At 38.4% G+C, this 18,100-nt stretch overlaps 1 protein-coding gene across 2 annotated transcripts in view; it reads right to left on the reverse strand.

Annotated features, from left to right (window-relative positions):
* Positions 1-18,100, reverse strand: part of ift122 (intraflagellar transport 122 homolog (Chlamydomonas)) — a 43,215-nt gene that overhangs the window by 22,622 nt on the left and 2,493 nt on the right. For both annotated transcript variants that reach the window (XM_058388722.1, XM_058388721.1), the window contains exons 4-13: positions 17,877-17,955; positions 16,935-17,011; positions 16,779-16,845; positions 16,127-16,273; positions 13,371-13,446; positions 7,450-7,641; positions 6,744-6,882; positions 5,111-5,313; positions 4,260-4,397; positions 280-444 (exon numbers count right to left, since the gene is read on the reverse strand). In XM_058388722.1, coding sequence (XP_058244705.1) covers positions 280-444; positions 4,260-4,397; positions 5,111-5,313; positions 6,744-6,882; positions 7,450-7,641; positions 13,371-13,446; positions 16,127-16,273; positions 16,779-16,845; positions 16,935-17,011; positions 17,877-17,955 — 1,283 coding nt within the window. The remainder of the gene's footprint in view (positions 1-279; positions 445-4,259; positions 4,398-5,110; positions 5,314-6,743; positions 6,883-7,449; positions 7,642-13,370; positions 13,447-16,126; positions 16,274-16,778; positions 16,846-16,934; positions 17,012-17,876; positions 17,956-18,100) is intronic.

Consider the following 18,100-nt stretch of genomic DNA (forward strand, 5'->3'; position numbering starts at 1 on the left):
TGACGTCCTTGATATGCGAGTTCTGTATACCATTTTCATAATTGTAAAATTGTTTATAAGTATTGCTGAATTAGACTTATGTGCACATGTCATGTCTTTTTAATGCCACAATCCTGAATATCCTGGCTTGCACGGCTTGTGGACCGGGCTGGAGCTATAACTGAAAGGGTAATTGTGTGGTGTGAAACTGGCAAACGAGGCACAACAGCCAACATCTGCATCTCACTGATAAACAGGAAGTGGAAGTGGTTATGCGATCAATCTGGATCGGGGCCTAACCTGGAATAGCAGCTCTTTGGTCAGGATGTCGTAGACCAGGCAGGTGTTGTGCTCATCCACCACGGCCAGCTTACTGCGAGACGTGCTCATGTCCAGGCAGCGCACAGATGTGTTCTGCTTCAGCAGTGTGATGGGGAATGGGTTATCCACAAAGATCTTCAAAATCTGCCGAAACAGAGAACAGATGTCAGACCTGCTGCAGTGTCTGGGTAATGTAAGCACATGTAAGAATATGAAACATCTCTAACAAATGTGTCAGATTCTGCATGGATTTCCTTATAAAGACATTATTTAATAATTAATGACTTAATAGGGTTGTTGATGTTGCAAATAGCTGCTGCATACATGCACTTTAAAACCCAGGCAAGTCCAAATGAACAAATACACACATGAAAGAATGACAAGAAGTTTTAACAGCAGACAGATTATGTAAGAGGGTAGTATTTAGACCTACAGTATATTAATATTGCATAGAATGTTACTAGATAGGCACAATAATCAGGGCACACATACTACTGTCTAGCTGATACTCATCATATAGTCAGTAAAACTCTATACCATATTTACAGTTGTCAAATAGTTCATTATTTATCTCATCATTATAGAAATATTTAGAAATATCCACATGACCATTTTAATAGGCACACATGTAAGCCTGCTCATTCACACAGTTATCCAATCAGCACAACGTATAAAACCATACAGACTCAGGACATATTATCAAGCAAAAGAATGTAGGGAAAAATGTGATCTCTGACTTGTGGCACTGTTGTTGGTGCCAGTCAGCATTTCAGAAAGTGCTGATCTGCTGGGATTTTCACACAAACAACAGTCTCTAGAGTTTACACAGAATGGTGTGAAAAACAACATCCAGGAAGTGTCAGTACTGCAGTACTGGAAACGCCTTGTTGATGAAATGTCAAGCTGGTGTTAGTTGATAGGGAGGCTATGATAGCTCAAATAAGCAACTCTTTACAAGTGTGGTGAGCCGAAAAGCATCGCAGGAAATGCATACAGCACAGCATGCCTTGATCTACAACAGCAAAGCATAAGCATTGAATAGATTGGAAAAAGGCTTTGTAAGGTTGCTACATGATTGGCTGGCTGTATGAATGAGCAAACAAATTATGGCCTATTTTATGTTTAAATCTAAAGCATACAGCGGTAAATAAATGTATAATATGGAAGTCAGTACAGCTCAATGATTTAAAGAGTGTCTATCAGTTACAGAAGGGCAACATGCTTTTCCCTTTAGTGCCACACTGACTGATGAAGCCAAAACCTTTCATGAAAAAGCCTAATAAAGGATGACAAACCGCCTTGTGCGGCAGGACAGCTGACTTCCAGGTAGAGTGGAGAACTGTTTGTAATTAACTGCAGAAAGCATGCTAGACTATTAATTACATATTATAGACTCACTGACTGAGGGTACACTCAGACAGCTGCAAACTGTTAAAAAAAAAAGCCATGCAGAGACAATAAGGCTACAGTAAGTATTTGCCCTCTAGCTACAAATAAAGTAAATGTACCTATTAAAGATTTCAAATCCTTCTTTTTAATATGACGCTTTCTCCTCGACGGCAGTCATTACATCATGGAAATTTGCAGGTCCCCCAATGTGTTACAATAAGTTTGTGTAATTAAGGGTGCATTAGTGCCATACAGATGGCTTATTCCGGGATGACTCCACCCCTATCCGTGGGGGGTTGCGACGTCTCACTTTTTTTTTTGTGTGTTTTGTGAGTGTTTTGATGAGAATGATGTAAATCATATGCTATGACTATGCTATAGTCAGTAGAGGCCAATCCACTAAAGATCTGTGTTATCACCACCACCATTAAAACATCAACTGAGGAAATATCTATTATTGGTCAGCCATCCACTACAGTGGAGCACGAACATCGTTCTGGTGGCTTGTGGTGTGTGTAACATAGATACAAGAGATGCTAGTTTTTTCTTTAATTTGTCAACCCACAATGTCGAGGGTATCAAATCAGTCCCACCAAATATGCACCATTTATGAATGGTATGTCCCCCGGTCCCTTTGAGGTTATAACAGCCTCTACTCTACTGAAAAGCAAGGCATTCTACAAGATGTTTCAGTGTGTCTGTAGGAATGTGTGCCCATTCAGTCAAAAGAGCACTTGTGAGGTTGGGCACTGATATCAGATGAAATGTCCAGGCTTGAAGTCAATGTTCCAATTCATCCCAGAGGGGTTGAGGTCAGGGCTCTGTGCAAGCCTTCATACCAAACTCGTCTTTGTCTATAAGGAGCTTGCTTTGTGCACCGGGGCACAGTCTTGCTGGAACAGGAAAGGGCCTTCTTTAAAATGTTGCCACAAAGTTGGAAGCATATAATTGTCTAAAATTGTCTAGCTGAAAGCCTGAAAAACATTCCCAGACTGTTATCTCTACTCCAGCAAAGTTTACTGTTTAGTGTCCTCCTGGCATTCACCAAACCCAGATTTGTCCATCAAACTGCCAAATAGTGAAGAGTAATTCATCACGCCAGAGTATACGTTATATCACTGCTCCAGATTTCAGCACCTGTGTGCTTTACACCACTTCAGCCGATGCTTGGCAATGTGCATAGTGATCTTAGGCTCGTGTGCATCTGTGCAGCCAAGGAAATGGATCTGAAGCTCCTGACGCACAGTTCTTGGGCTGATGTTGTTTCCAGGGACAGTTTGGAACCGTGTAGTGAGTGATTTAATAGGTGATTTTTATACACTGTGAGCACTCGGTGGCTCTGCTCTATGAGTTTTTGGGATCTACCTTATTGTTTGCTGAGCTGTTGTTGCTCCTACATGCTTCCGTTTCACAATAATAGCGTTAACCTAGCAGTGCAGAATTTTTATAAACTGCCTCGTGGCATCCTATACCATACAACGCCACCTTTAGAGTCACTGAGCTCTTCAGTATGACCCATTTGAAATAGCAATCTGTCCAATTATCTTCCTTCTTTGCACCTCTGAGATTCCAGTAAATTCCTTTTAGAATGTTTATTACTGAAATTGGCTGGAAAACAGCTCAAATCATACAGTGCGTAATAACTAATCATTGCAGGAAATGATGTCACCAATACTTAGCAATGCAACTAGAACTTTAAAATCTTTTTACAATAATATAGTACATAGTATTCACAATTGGGAGCTCCAGATCTGTATAAAGAAACAAATAACTCTTACGTCAGTCTACTGTCCATGTTTCTCTATGCAGAGTGCATGACTATTTTACTATATTACATCTGAAAGCAATGTAATATGTAATAAATGAGGATATGAAGCTAGCGGGTGCAAGTGTTGAGGATGCAGAAGATAGGGATAGGTGGAGAGAGATGATTCGCTGTGGTGACCCCTAAAGGGAAAAGCCGAAAGAAGAAGAAGACACCTGAAAGCAATGGGTGTGGTGGAAAACCCTGAACTCATTAAGAGGGTTGACCACACGTCTCTGGACATAGTTCATATCAAGATATTTAAGAAGAATTGTTGATGTGTTATTGGTCACTGATTTTTTTTTTCCAGCCCAGTTGGACTAGGTATGATGTGGTCTGTCACCTAAATTAAATTTGACATCCGTGGTCTACTCCTGATCTACACATCCTTCGAATTATTTTCATCTTCTCTCTGTCTTTATTCTTTAGTTTCACACTTTTTACCCACAATTTCCTTCAGCTGAAAAATGTCTAATGTAAAACAGACCAACCTGGTAAATATAAGAGGAAAAAAAAAAAGTCTGGATCTCGGTTTCTAAATCTGTGAAAAGGTAAAATTATGAATGGTGTAAATATATCTGGTGGAACTGTGCCTTTAAATATAAATACAGTGACTTCAACATAGAAGCCAATGTAAAAGGAACTGCCTTTATAGTTTACTTTGTGATGATGGATGAAAAAAATATATATATACTGGTTAATGTACAGGAGGGTCAATATTCTATATATACTCTCACATAAAGGGTGTGCTATGTTGAAAACTCACCGCTCCGTTTTTGAGACCGACCAGAAGGCCCTCCCTCCCGGGTGGGCCACCGATCACTTTGATGTAGCGAATCAGAGACTCCATGATCCATTCCTTCTCTTTCACACTACTAAACGACAAACACTGTAGTCTCTTCTCCTACACACACACAGAAAAATAAACATGTACACAGGTGGCAAGCATCTTTCTTCAGCCGGAGGTAGATAAAACATTTAGACGAAGGACAGTACACAGTGAAAACAGACCTCCAGTACAACGGCATGGCAATTACAAGGCGGTCAGAATGAGATGAAACAGCATGTTAGGATTAGGAGGGAAAGCGAAGATGCCAGGCTTTGACATTAAGCAGTTAGAGCCGACGCACTTTAAGCAGAAGAAAACACCTTTTGTCTTTAGGGAGAGAGATTTAAGAGATCATCAGGCTGTTAAAAAGGCTTCGGGGGGAGAAGAAGCGAGTGAATCATTCGCAGCGTCTGGATGACACAAACCACAGACTGAAAGCAGAGACGCTCAGGCATTTAAAGCAGACAACGGTCAAGACCCTGTCTGGGTATCTTCCATTGGCTGTGTGCGCAAGTGCACACAAACATTCGCTCTTCGCACACACAGACGCACACTCACACACACAGCTGTGAATAGAGCCATGTAATGAGTAAGCTTGCCCTGTGGGTATGGATACAGGTTCTCCCAGTTATTTCAGTAACATGTGTTTCATATATATTGCTCATATAGGCATGGCATGCTTTAGTATAATCTATCATTCATTATTTGTTCAATTTCAAAAAAAAAAATGTTTACACACACCATGCATACATTCATTCCACAAATTGCTTTCCTGCTGTACTCTTTACCTGACAGAGGATGATGTGCTGGGAGCAAACGACGAGCAGGTTACACTCGAAGCGGCGGCAGATTTTCTCTTTGACGCGGTAGTGCATGTCAGAAGAGTCATCTGAACTCAGCTCATAAATCAGAATCTTCTCCGGGAGCTGGATGGCTAGCCGGCTGCGGTAAATGGCAATCTTTTTCACCAGCTCGCGACACTTTATACGCACTGAATGGGAAGAGTGATGAAGGCATACGTTAGTAAGATACAAAGTGAGAGTCTAGATACATATACTCATTATTCATTTTATTAGGAACAAGAATACACCGGCTCATTCATGTTCTTCAGTTAATCCAAGTGTGTTTTTTGTTTTTTGTTTTTTGTGACAGATGGACTGGTTTGAGTATTTCAGAAACAGAAAAGTCTAGATTTTGCACAGAAGCATCCAGTGAGCAGGAGTTTGCCGGTTTGAGTTGACAGGAAATCGACCACTGCAATCGTGGTGAGGAGAAAAGCATCACAGGAAGAACAACACATCACATACATAACGGAGGCAGATGAGCTACAACGGGTGAAATGTTCGACTCAAGAACATGAATCTGGGATTACAGTGATCACAGAGTGAAACTCATAGACTAAAGCTGGACAGCTCAAGATGGGAGAAAAGGGCAAAAATTTTTTACCTGTATTTGCATAACTTTATGCAGTGTGCTGCTGCCACATGGTTGGATAATTAGATAATGAATGTGAGTGTTCCTAATGAACTGGACAGTGCGTGCATGGACAGCACAGCACTGCTGTAAAAGACCTAGACAGAATTATACTGGAATTATTGGTCCTAAAACGAGTGGGTATCAAGACCTCATGCATAAATGCTAAAAGTGAGGAAATAAAGTTTTTCAGATAGCATATTAACCATGGCTTCCGACAAAAATCCACACTGCATAATTTAATACTAAATTGAAATAAATAAAAATCCAAATAGCTGTGTGGTGGCTGTGGCTTAATTCTGGAAAAAAAAAACATGATGAATAATAATAATAATAAAAAAAGAGCTTTTTCTGGCAATAATGTACTTATAAAATAAATATAGTTATGTTTTATTTAGGTTATAATCTAACCTTGCCTTGGTGTCTGCTTGCAAAAAGACATGTTAGGTAACAAGCCAGTTTGACAAAACCAGCTGGAAGACCTTTCTGAGTGTGGTTTCCTCACACAATGAATGTCACTATTCGAATACATTCTATGCACATACATAGAGAAACGGACAGGCGGTCATAAGCAGTCCACAAGAGAAGAGTGCGTAGAGTAGATACTTCTGTATAGAGGACAAATAAAATGTCTAAATTAAGACTTTCATAATAAGAAATTCAGAACAAATGTGAGGGAATAAATGAGCGATTATTTCCCTAGTGGTCAGTCGACGATGAAGCCTGTGCTATTAAATGAGTGATTTTTTTTTTATCAGGTTATGATGCAGACGATGCTGCTAATCAAAGTGAGAACTCATTTCCACACTGTAATCTTTACATTTCAGGATGACAAAACTGCTATTTTCTTCAGATTGAAATGCAAGCCAGACAAGAAAGCCTCTACTTTTTAGGAACTTTCAGGACATTCGTCCGTGTGCAGCGTAGGACTGGCAGTTATAGGAGCACCTTTCTGCTCGGTGATGAGGTGTTGGACGATGACATCAGTCATGCTGTCTCTGTAGGCGTAGCGGTCCTTATACAGCCCGTGCACTGTGCTGAAAATCAGCTGGAAGAATGCTATAGTGCCATCCTGACAACCCACAACCTGCGAGTCAGAAAAAAGTTACAATAAAAAAAGCATGAACTCTTTTATATCACAATATGTAAATCTATATCGGTGTATATGTATGTGATAAAGACATCCGATAAAGATACACAAACAAATGGGTGAATAATATTTGATGAAAAGAAAGAAAACAGCAAGATGCCACAGATGATCATAATTCAGTATCTGAGCACAAATCAACATCATATAAACCCTAAGAGTGATATTTTACTAGATTTAGAAGCAGGGCTGATTTTTTACATCCTCATTACCATTTTGATACTCACAAGATGCCATTCTATCTCATAAATTAAAATTATTTGCATTTTAGTCAATCACTTTCTCTCTTGCATGCTCCCTCGCACACACACACACACACATCACAGTTTCTAAAACAAGCTCTGCCACACATGCATTTGCATTTTAAATCTGCATTTCTGGCTACACTATAACTCCTAAAAGTGTCAGGTTTCATTCCAAATCCCTACAGCAGCCAAACAAGCTGACTGGCAAACTAAAATCCTGGGGAAAAAAAAAAAAAAAAAAAAATTATATCCAATGTGTTACCACATAGTTAGAGTCTGGTTTAACCCTGCAGGTCCAGACCCAGGAGTTCTGCTCTCCGATGGTCCCGAGACGAACGCCATCTTTAGTGTAGAGGGATACCTGCTTGTCTGAGCCTCCCATCACGATGTACTCGCCTTTGGAGAAATAGCTCACGCAGCAGGGGTCAAAGTTCAGCTGCCTGTCCTTCCCAATCTGATCGAATAAATAAATAAACACAAACATGGCTAATGTCAAGCCCCAAAAACCGGAGCAGTTACATAAAGTGAGTGGGCATGCTGTAAAAAAAAAAAAAAAATACACTCTATAAAAAGAGTTGGTATCTGGATCAGGATTCTGCTTTAAAAATAACTATGTTCAGGATCTTGTCTGAACCAAGCCTACAAACTGCACATGATTTTCCTTAGGGCTGCGTTTTCATGATTACGAACAGGAAGCAAGCACAAAAATAACACAGACAGATTTTGGTGTGCGGGTGTGGCAGATATAGTTGTGGAATCGATGCAAAAAAAAAAAAAAAACGTTGTTTGCAAAATGTAAGACTATAATCTAATAAGAATACATTAATAAGATAAACATAAAACTGAGACATCCATTCATATTCCTCATTCGTTCTATAAACTTTATATAAGAAATTGATTATATAATTTGCAACAAAGATCGTTTCTATTATACGAGTCGTCAACTTTAAGACACTTATTAAAAAATACTGTAGCACAGCTGACAAATCCATCGTTTGTAAGACTCTAAACATGACCGTACTCTGTTTATCCAATTACAAATTATTTATTTAGGCTAGCTACAGGGCTAGAGATACATGCTGTGTATCTATAATAACTAACATAAGAAATACATCGTTTCTGGGATAGAAGTCGGTTAAAAAATGATTTCTGTTAGCAACAATCTAGCCAAATTACTGTCATGAGTGATGTATATTTTCCTCCCTGAAACACGACAGTCGGTGTAAAAGATTAAACAAGCTAACATGTCTGGATCTTCACTGATCTAATGTAAATACTGGTGTGTTTTAGCAGACCTCCATACAGCATAACTCATTAAAAAGTATTTTTTAATGACATTTGCTGACGTTGACTGGACACCACTTGCTGAACTTGGGGTTAAAGACACCATCCTGACTCTTTGAGTAGGAATTCCGACTTCTGAAAGACTGTTTTTTCCCCCTAGTAAAAAGAAATCCTGACAATATTTAGTCGAACATTTGCTTGGACAAATATTCTTATTTTTTTACCTTCTGTGGATAAAGGCTGTGTTAATTAAAAAAAAAAGACTGTTGACAAAAACAGAACAAACGTACACATGTATGTGTTTATTCTCTCGGCGATATCTGCCTGGAGTCACGAGTCAAAAGTGGTAACGACATGCCACTATGACAAAAACATAACCGCTTTCAATTTGTTTTATTTTGTTTTACTAACCCTAACCCTGGCTGAAAATCTTCCTGATAAGTTAAGTCGTCTTTGTTTGTCACATATACATTACTGCACAGTGAAATTCTTTCTTTGCATACCCCTTCCTTGGGGTTGGGGTCAGAGCGCAGGATAAACCATGAGCAGCGCCCCCCGGAACAGGGTGGGTTGAGGGCCTTGCTCAAGGGCCCAATTGTGGCAGCTTGGCGGTGCTGGGGCTTGAACCCCAATCTTCCAGTCAACAACCCAGAGCCTTAACCACTTGGGCTACTTTTTTGTTAAGCTTTCATTTCTGATTATCATTACACAAAAAATATTCAACTTCACAAGACGGAAAGCCTGTTAAAACAAGACCTAATCAAAACAAAGCCTTCTCCTGACGAAAGACTGCACATCAGATGTTAAGTACTTGTCTGAGACAGTGCAGGAAGATGAGTACATCTGGCCCAATTCATAATATATCTTCGTTTTTACTGCTTTAATGTAAACATGATAAAGATCTCCATACTTAAGATGATGTCTCATTAATGTCCAGTTCAAGTGCTTCAGCCCAGTAGGTAACAGGAATAACTGGTGTTTTATGTCAAATCATGTCAGAAAGATTGTATTTACGAGTTAACACATAAACGCCACCCCAAGTCGTAAGTGGGGAAACTCTGGATATTCTTTGAGTTTCTGGGTAAGAAAATAAGGTGGAATCAATGGATGTGGCATCTGTAGTTTTTATCTGTAGAAATTTAAATGACTTCATGATAAGTAACCAATCATGTGGGGTTTTTTTTAATATGCAGCAAGATATTGAAATATTAGATTATATGGAATTAGCTAATAAGCTGTGCAAAATGTAATAGAATTGTACAATTCAGATATAATATGTTAGAATAAGGTTTACAGTAAACTTTTCTGAAGCGCATTATTTTTTGCTTCGGTTTATAAAAGTAAACAAACGTAGTTAATTAAGAGAAGGTTCACCCTTATGTGGCTCCAAAATGAACAAAATCCATTTGAACTCACCTTAAGTCGTAATTACGACTTCCCAACTCATAAGTACGAACTTCCCAGGAGGACTTGAACACAGTAATTTGATTTAATGTTACCTTCTTCATAAAGTGTTTATAATGGAGGTGTTTACTTCAGCAAAACTCACTTTTAGTTAGTTAACATTCCTCAGATATAGAACATTTTCTGATTAGATTTATTACTGCAGTGGAATTTTACTGAATTTATTCATGCTGAAGGTGTGTAGATCCACAGCGCTGGGAAGATTTCTTGAAAATGGAACAAGAATGTTGTTTTTGTTTTGAATGTGCACCAGCGAGCTTAAAAGTACGATTGTGTTGGCAGATTTTGTACAGTACACCCCATGTTCCAGCACTCCACCCACATCAGCGTGGGCTTATACCAACTCAAATCATCAATCCTCCAGCATTACACTATTAACTTCACCACTCATTTTATAAACAGGATAGCTGCAGTGATCTTACAGTGAACAGGTAACATACATTTTCCCCTTTGTTCGCTAAAAATGATATTATAGGGTCAGCTGATTTAAGAGAACTTCGAAACAACTGAAAATAAACAAAGAAATACAAGGACAAAGTCACGTATAAAACGTGTACCTAATTTCCAAACTCTATGGACAAATCATATTTTAGGAAACCAGGCCATGTTACATGTAATAGAGTGGGGGGGGTGGTGGTTACTGTTCTCGACCTCAGAGCCCGTTATAAATCATGAACGTGTTGCGGCAACATGGAAATACACAGTGGAGCGACGGTAAACTGCACAGTCAGCTCCCCGAGCGGTTTCATATAAACATTCTTCAGACGGACAGCTCAATGAATTCTTACTAACCGGAGGTGCGTACAGCTGTTTTAAGAGGGACAGAAATGCAATGGTGGTGAAAGCTGCTCGCATTGATTCAGTGATTCAGAGAAAGAGAGTGAGAGAGAGAGAGAGAGAGAGAGAGAGAGAGAGAGAGAGAGAGAAAATATATATATATATATATATATATATATATATATATATATATATATATATATATATATATATATATATATATATATATATATATAGAGAGAGAGAGAGAGAGAGAGAGAAAGAAAGAGAGAGCTCGTGTTTCATATTTTTGTATGATTCGGTGTCTGGGTCGTGTCTTCCCACTCGGTCTCTTCGGATCAAAGCCTCAACAGGCCATTTAGCTGTCTGGGCAAGACTGGCCCCCATCATTTTTCTAAATGGCCCCTATTGTGTTGGCCATGGAGGTCTGTTAGTGCAAAGTCATGTCAGAAGTATAAAGGCTTCACAACATGTACATGCACACACATACACACTCTTACATTTCACAGAGCATCTGTTTCCCTTCATAGCCAACCCCAGGCCAGGCGGCTGGCTTCCATTCCTTTTCTCTGAAATACCTCCTTGGACAACGGCACGTTTTTTTGATTTGCCACTATTAATAGCATTCTAACACAAACAACATGTGTGTGAAAGGAGTGAGAAAGAACACAGAGTGGGGAGAGCTTCAGAGCTTCAGTCTGGGATGATGTTTCATAGCGTTGTAACGAGCAGCCAGCACGGATCTGCCCTTAATTACTACACTTCCCATGAATACCCTGGAGGAAAAAAGACTTACAGGTTATGATTAGAAAGCTGTACAGGAGTGGTGGAGGAAGGGAGGATAGGAGAGTGTGTGTGTGTGTGTGTGTGTGTGTGTGTGTGTAAGGGTGGGGTGTCTGTAGTCTGTAGAACCTCACAATACAAGCGCCACAGGGAGTTAGAGATCTAGTACTGGGTCATCATTCCAAATATCATTTGAAATCTCTCTCACCCTCTCCCACTCTAAATAGCTCATGTTCTGTTTTCCCTACTGCTATAGGAGCAGGAAGACGATGATGGTGCCCAGAGCCGGCAGAACAGCAGTCATTCTTGCCTAGGGATTTTGAACTCGTAATAAATCAAGACTTTAATCAGCACAGAGCATCGTGTTCCATGTTTATTTCATTCGCTTCCTCTCTCTCTCCTCCTCTCCCTCGCTGCGTAGGTACAAGTTCACTGATGGGAATCGGAATCGTTATCTGAATGAATAATAACGGTTTTGTTTATACAGCACCTTTATCACACTCAAGGTCATATTACAATGGAACAAAGAGGGTGGCAAGTCGAAGAAGCAGAGACTGTATTATAATCAGTATTATAGATCATTTTTACTAGGTATATTATACATGTTTAAGAATTGAGGGTGCTAAAGGGGGTAAAAACAAATCAGTGGATCAGATAACCACAAGGAGACTTCATGACTGGGGATAGTTTTTCATTCATAGTTGCCATGTGGACAAGGAAAAAAGGAAAGAAATCATACTACTTTTTCTCTTTTTTCACAAATCTAAGAGTGTGTAAAATGATGGAAGTGGCAGCTCAGTGGTTAAGGCATTGGACGACTGACCAATCTGCCTCTGCGGGGCCCTTGAGCACGGCCCTTAACCCTCATTAGCTCAGTTGTATAAAAGTAAGTCACTCTGGATAAAAGTGTTTGACAAATAATATAAATGTAAACATGAGTATGTGTAAGCTTAAAGTTCTACAAATAACTGTATTCCAGGTTCTGGCATGTTATTATTATTATTATTATTATTATTATTATTATTAATTTAAAATGTACTATTTTAGTTTTATTATTTAAATGCAATTTGATTTTAGTTTTATTACTTTACTTACTTTACAAAATATTATTTCAAAAATATTTTTAATAAATAATACCATTTACTAAATATATCATTATTACTGTATGTTACTGCTATTATTTATTAGATATAAAAATTGTACCATCTCAGTTTCACTGAACTTAATCTGAACTGCATCCAGCTGCTGCGTCCCTCCAGTGTTTCCCCCTTTATGTTAATGTAAATTACTAATGCGCCTACCATTTACGCTTAAGGTGTAATATTTTTGTATTATGTATAATATTTCTATAATAGGATGGTAATTGTGTTGTCTGAAACGTGTGTGTGTGTTGAATGTTTCATGCTGTGACCAAACACCAAAGAAAAATTCCTAATACATGCAAATGTATTCACATGTATGTATACAGTATATACACCACACACACAATGTATTTATAGAAAATGAAAGAAAATGAAAGAAAGAACAAATGAAAGAAAAAGATTTCTTTTTTGAAAGAAAATGAAGACGATAGCCAGGCTTGAACATGTTTCCATAAGAGGCACTCATATTCAACAACACAAACACTATGCTGTATTATTACACATACTAATCATACTCGCATTCATTTTCCTTAGTCTGTATTAACACACCTAACTAGCTAATTAACTGGCCATACATGCACTTTGTCTTAGGTTGCCAGGGAATCAAAACACAGCAAAAACACAGCACACTGGAGCTTGCATTTGCCTGGTGGACTTGACATTTGTTCACCTTTGACAGTCTGAAAGACTCAAACATATCATCCAGGAAAAGAGAGGTAGGAGAGACTAGTACCTGTTTCCCACTGAGTTGATAGAAGGACAGTCTTTGACCCCAATCAGCCACTGCCAAGATATCATGGTGCTCATCCCTAAGAAACACACACACACACACACAGAGAGAGAGATTAGATAGCTCTAGATTACTTTTTCCACAGAACGTCTCAGTACGGACTCATTTAATGAATATATCCTGCCGTTTCAAATATTTGCACAGTAATGTTTTAAATATTTACCAAGAGCTATATTGCTGTTCATTCATGACCTTACCACTGACGAGACATTTTTATTAAAATCATCATCATTAAGGCAGGGTTGACAATATTTCTAAGCTTGAGTTACTGAGGTTGGGATTAATCCAAGTGTCAAGCAAGCTAATAATTCTAAAAACTAAACAGTAAGTATAATAATGTCGACAGTGGCAGGCTGTGAGCTCCATGTTTCCACCACAGTAACAAAACAAAAGAATCACAGACAACCTGGCTATGCTTCACGGACCCCACTTAGAGAAGCAGCGTCTTCATGGGCAGTATCAGGACTAACAAGAACCAAAACAAAAACAAGTCACTTTTATGGATTTTTCAAAGCTTTGCTTCAAATCTGTTTACAGTATATGTTTGCGAAGGTCCGAGGCAAGCGACGCTGTTTTAAAGCACAAGATGTAAAATGCTCATTATAATGGTCACTATTTCACCTTGCTTGGGGAATAGAATTAAACAAAATATCACGGCATAGCATTATAAACAGGAATGGTCATACGAGGAAGAGCTGAAAACACTAATGAGCTTTCAATACAAAGAAAGGAACTGGGGAAAATAAGGGGAAAAACTGATAAGTAAATGAGCTCAGATACCTGAGCTCATGCTTCTTCGCTGAGGAAACAGAACTCCTTTTTCCTGTCTCACCCTCTCTCACATTTGCTCTAGCTCCAGCACCATACCCTGCCTGCTCTGCCTTGAGGATTACATCTCCCACCATGCACTACATTTCCTCCTTAGCCATGTAAGGTTTCTTCTACTGACTCATCGATTACCTCCTCGGTTCTAAATGCATGCTAACATGCTGTAGCTGTTAAGCACCGAGCCGGGATTAGTGCTGCTTGGTTTAAACTTATTTGATGGTTTAATTTAATGGCGGTCCCTGGTTTACCACAGCGCCACACATATTTCTACAATCTGTTCCCACATAGCAGGAAAAGCATGCAAAGGATGTTTTTATCTCTCTGTGCTAATTTATTAATAATTCTATAAGAAACAATCCATTTTATTGAGTAAAAGGAAATTAGAGGAGTGCAGGTAGCTTTAATGAGATTCAGTGCAGGCTGCTCATATGGTACATACCACAATGCAGTCTTATTATAATGCAAGAGCGCCCCCTAGTCCATGAACCGACTCACTACAACTAACGACAAGACCATTTAAGTGATTAGTTAAATGAATGGTTTCTAAAGGAATAACCCAGTAGTAGTCTGATACTTCTCATAACGGTCTCTTTTTTGCTTTGCTTTCATTCTTCACTTTTTCTGTGTCATACAATAAAACGTTAAATCCAATTTATCACACATGATATGACAAAGGAGTTATTGAACGTCATTGAATAGTCAGTATCAATTAATTACTCAGATATCACTTATTATTTCAGGGACTGTTATTTAAAACTGAAAGGCTTTTTATAATATGCTAATATAGCTAAATATTCTGCTCTGAATTTAAATGGGAGCTAATTAATTCTGTCCCAACTAAAAAAAAAAATCATTATTTATATTCATGAATACTGGTAACGTGACAAAATTAAATGAGTTCTTCAGCACAAGAATGTTATGAAAGCACTTAATTTTTGTTAAAAGGCTTTGGTTAAAATGGATACTACTGCAAACAAATGCAGTACATTGATTGGCCAGAAAAACAGAAACAACAACTTCTTTGGGCTTTGTTTTTACATACAGTGTTTTTTTTATATTTTTAAGTATTGCTATAGTTCTATGATTGCAATTTAAAAAAATAAAATAATAATAATAATAATAATAATAATAATAATAATAATAATAATAATAATAATAATAATAATAATTATTATTATTATTATTATTATTATTATTATTATTATTATACTCCCATGGAAGAGGTAATTTTAGTGGGCTCAGAGTTACAGACTCTGGTGCATTCCAGAGGGAGAAATTTGAAGTATTTAAGAGGGAGAAAACGGTTCATAAGAGCCCTTTGCTTCCAAAAAAGATTTCCAAATGCTATATGGCAATTTTATCTCTACGAGTCGCCGTTGCATTACCACTAATGTAGAGTAAGTTGGCAGTAATGTAGAGGTGGTTGCCATAGTAATAGCGTTTATCAGTGGGTGGCAGAACTAGCATTCCGCTAAAGTCAAACATTCTGGAGGAGGATTTAGTGTTCGTATCTAAAATTCAGCAGTGTATTTCTGCATTATATCGTAAGAGATAAAGGAGAAGCAGTGTGTTGCTCTTTGCCACAGATCATATGTGCTCTACTGTTTTCAATCCCGTTGGTAGATGCCTCATCAAGTCGCTTCATATTTGCATAACTTTTCTCAGCTTGGTCTCATCTCTGGACACGCCCACATCTAGTCACCAGCTCTTATTGAAAATGAGTGATCTCCATTCGCCTTGTGTCTGTATTGTGTGAACGTATCATAATATAGAAACACTCTGTTGTATGGTACTACATAGACCTTTAAGATCTCCCCAAACATCCAGAGAACCATTGAGAATGGATCATTTTCTGTTAGTTAGAGTCTTACTTAGAAGGATTCCAGGTGATGGACCAGATCGGTGATGACGTGCCGCCCGGCCGCTCGATCTTCACCTTCTCCTCTCCATTCTTGTTCCTGATGCTCACCACACCGCTCATCATTCCCAGAGCCAGATACTGGCCATCGTTCGTCCAGCTGAGGTCACAGATAAACAACAGAACTCAATAACACAACAACTTATATTTATATAGCACTATTCATACATGGAATACAGATGAATGACCTTAAAATACTGTAGGATTAAAACAAAAACACTATATTCTGATCATTATTGTGTTAAACTAAACATTCTGATTACTGAATAAAAAGCATAAGTAAATAAAACAGCAACATAGCTGATAACAACTTGCTTCTTTGGGACAAGAATAGATTTATTTGAAAGAATTCTATGTGTCTTAGCATTTAGAGCATGTAGAACATTCGGTGTATTTTTGCACAATCTCACAGATTGATTAAGGGTCCAGTCAATCAGAAACGAGCAATGTTTGCTGTTCAGTAAGAACTTGGCTTTCCTGTTTTGAGTTAACACTGGTGTGTTTCTCATTCTCATATTCTGTGGCACTTTTGGTTTGTCCTTATGTCTTGCACTTTACTGTAAAGATTTTACTTTGATCATATGGGTGCTTGTGTCACTACTTACCCACAACAAGTGATCTTGCTGCTGACTTTGTGCTTGGATACTGATTTCTGTTCTGGAGACCAAAGACCTGCATCCCAAAACACACATATCTGTGTTACAGCCATGATATGTGGCGTGAATGTGACCCAAAAAATGTCCAAAAAAAAAAAAACTCACCAAAGTCTCCGGAGGAGCAGGAAGCCAGCTGGTGTGTGACAGGGTTGTATGCAACACATTGGATAGAGTCATTGTGGCTGTGAGATACAAGATAAAAATAGAAATAGAAATTTAAATTTAGATAGATAGATAGATAGATAGATAGATAGATAGATAGATAGATAGATAGATAGATAGATAGATAGATAGATAGATAGATAGATAGATTGCTATTTGGATGGATGGATGGATGGATGGATGGATGGATGGATGGATAGATAGATAGATAGATAGATAGATAGATAGATAGATAGATAGATAGATAGATAGATAGATAGATAGATAGATAGATAGATAGATAGATAAACAGACAGACAGACAGACAGACAGACAGACAGACAGACAGACAGACAGACAGACAGACAGACAGATAGATAGATAGATAGATAGATAGATAGATAGATAGATAGATAGATAGATAGATAGATAGATAGATAGATAGATAGATAGATAGATAGATGGGTACCAATTAATGATACCAGAAGATGGTAAATATGATGTCATTTCCAGTAAGGGAACATAGTGAGTATCTAGGCTGCCTGCTTTTGCTGTGCATTGTGGGAATTTCTAAGGAGCAAACGTTCCAGTGCGCTGGAAGCATGTTACGATTGCGAGAGAGAGAGTGAGAGTGAGAGAGAGACTGTGAGAGAGAGACTGTGAGAGAGAGAGAGAGAGAGAGAGAGAGAGAGAAAGAGAGAGAGAGAGAGAGAGAGAGAAAGACAGAGACCTTATAATGGCCAACTGCCTAATGAGTGCCCTTAGTACTGAACTAGGGAGCTGGTTGAAACACAGCCCTTAACATTTGGATGATTTATATCTGAATGAGTAAATGCTCAAGATGGGCTTGTGTTAGTATTCTCACTGTTTTTACTGTTCTCACTGTGAAAAGTGGCATCTACTCACGTGTATTTGAGAATTCCCTCCAGTTTCGAGGTCCAAATGATGATGCTCTTGTCTGCGGATCCTGATGCAAAACGTTTTCCTATACAACAAGGTTAAAAAAAAAACAAAAAAACAAACATACTGAGACCTGGATAAAAAGTACAGTTGGCATATTGAATTTATGCAGATTATAGCTGGGGAATTCATTACAAAGAATACTAAAACTGCGATACCATTATATGAGT

This window comes from Hemibagrus wyckioides, linkage group LG05 (genome assembly GCF_019097595.1).
Source record: "Hemibagrus wyckioides isolate EC202008001 linkage group LG05, SWU_Hwy_1.0, whole genome shotgun sequence".
Classification (NCBI taxonomy): Eukaryota; Metazoa; Chordata; class Actinopteri; order Siluriformes; family Bagridae; genus Hemibagrus; species Hemibagrus wyckioides.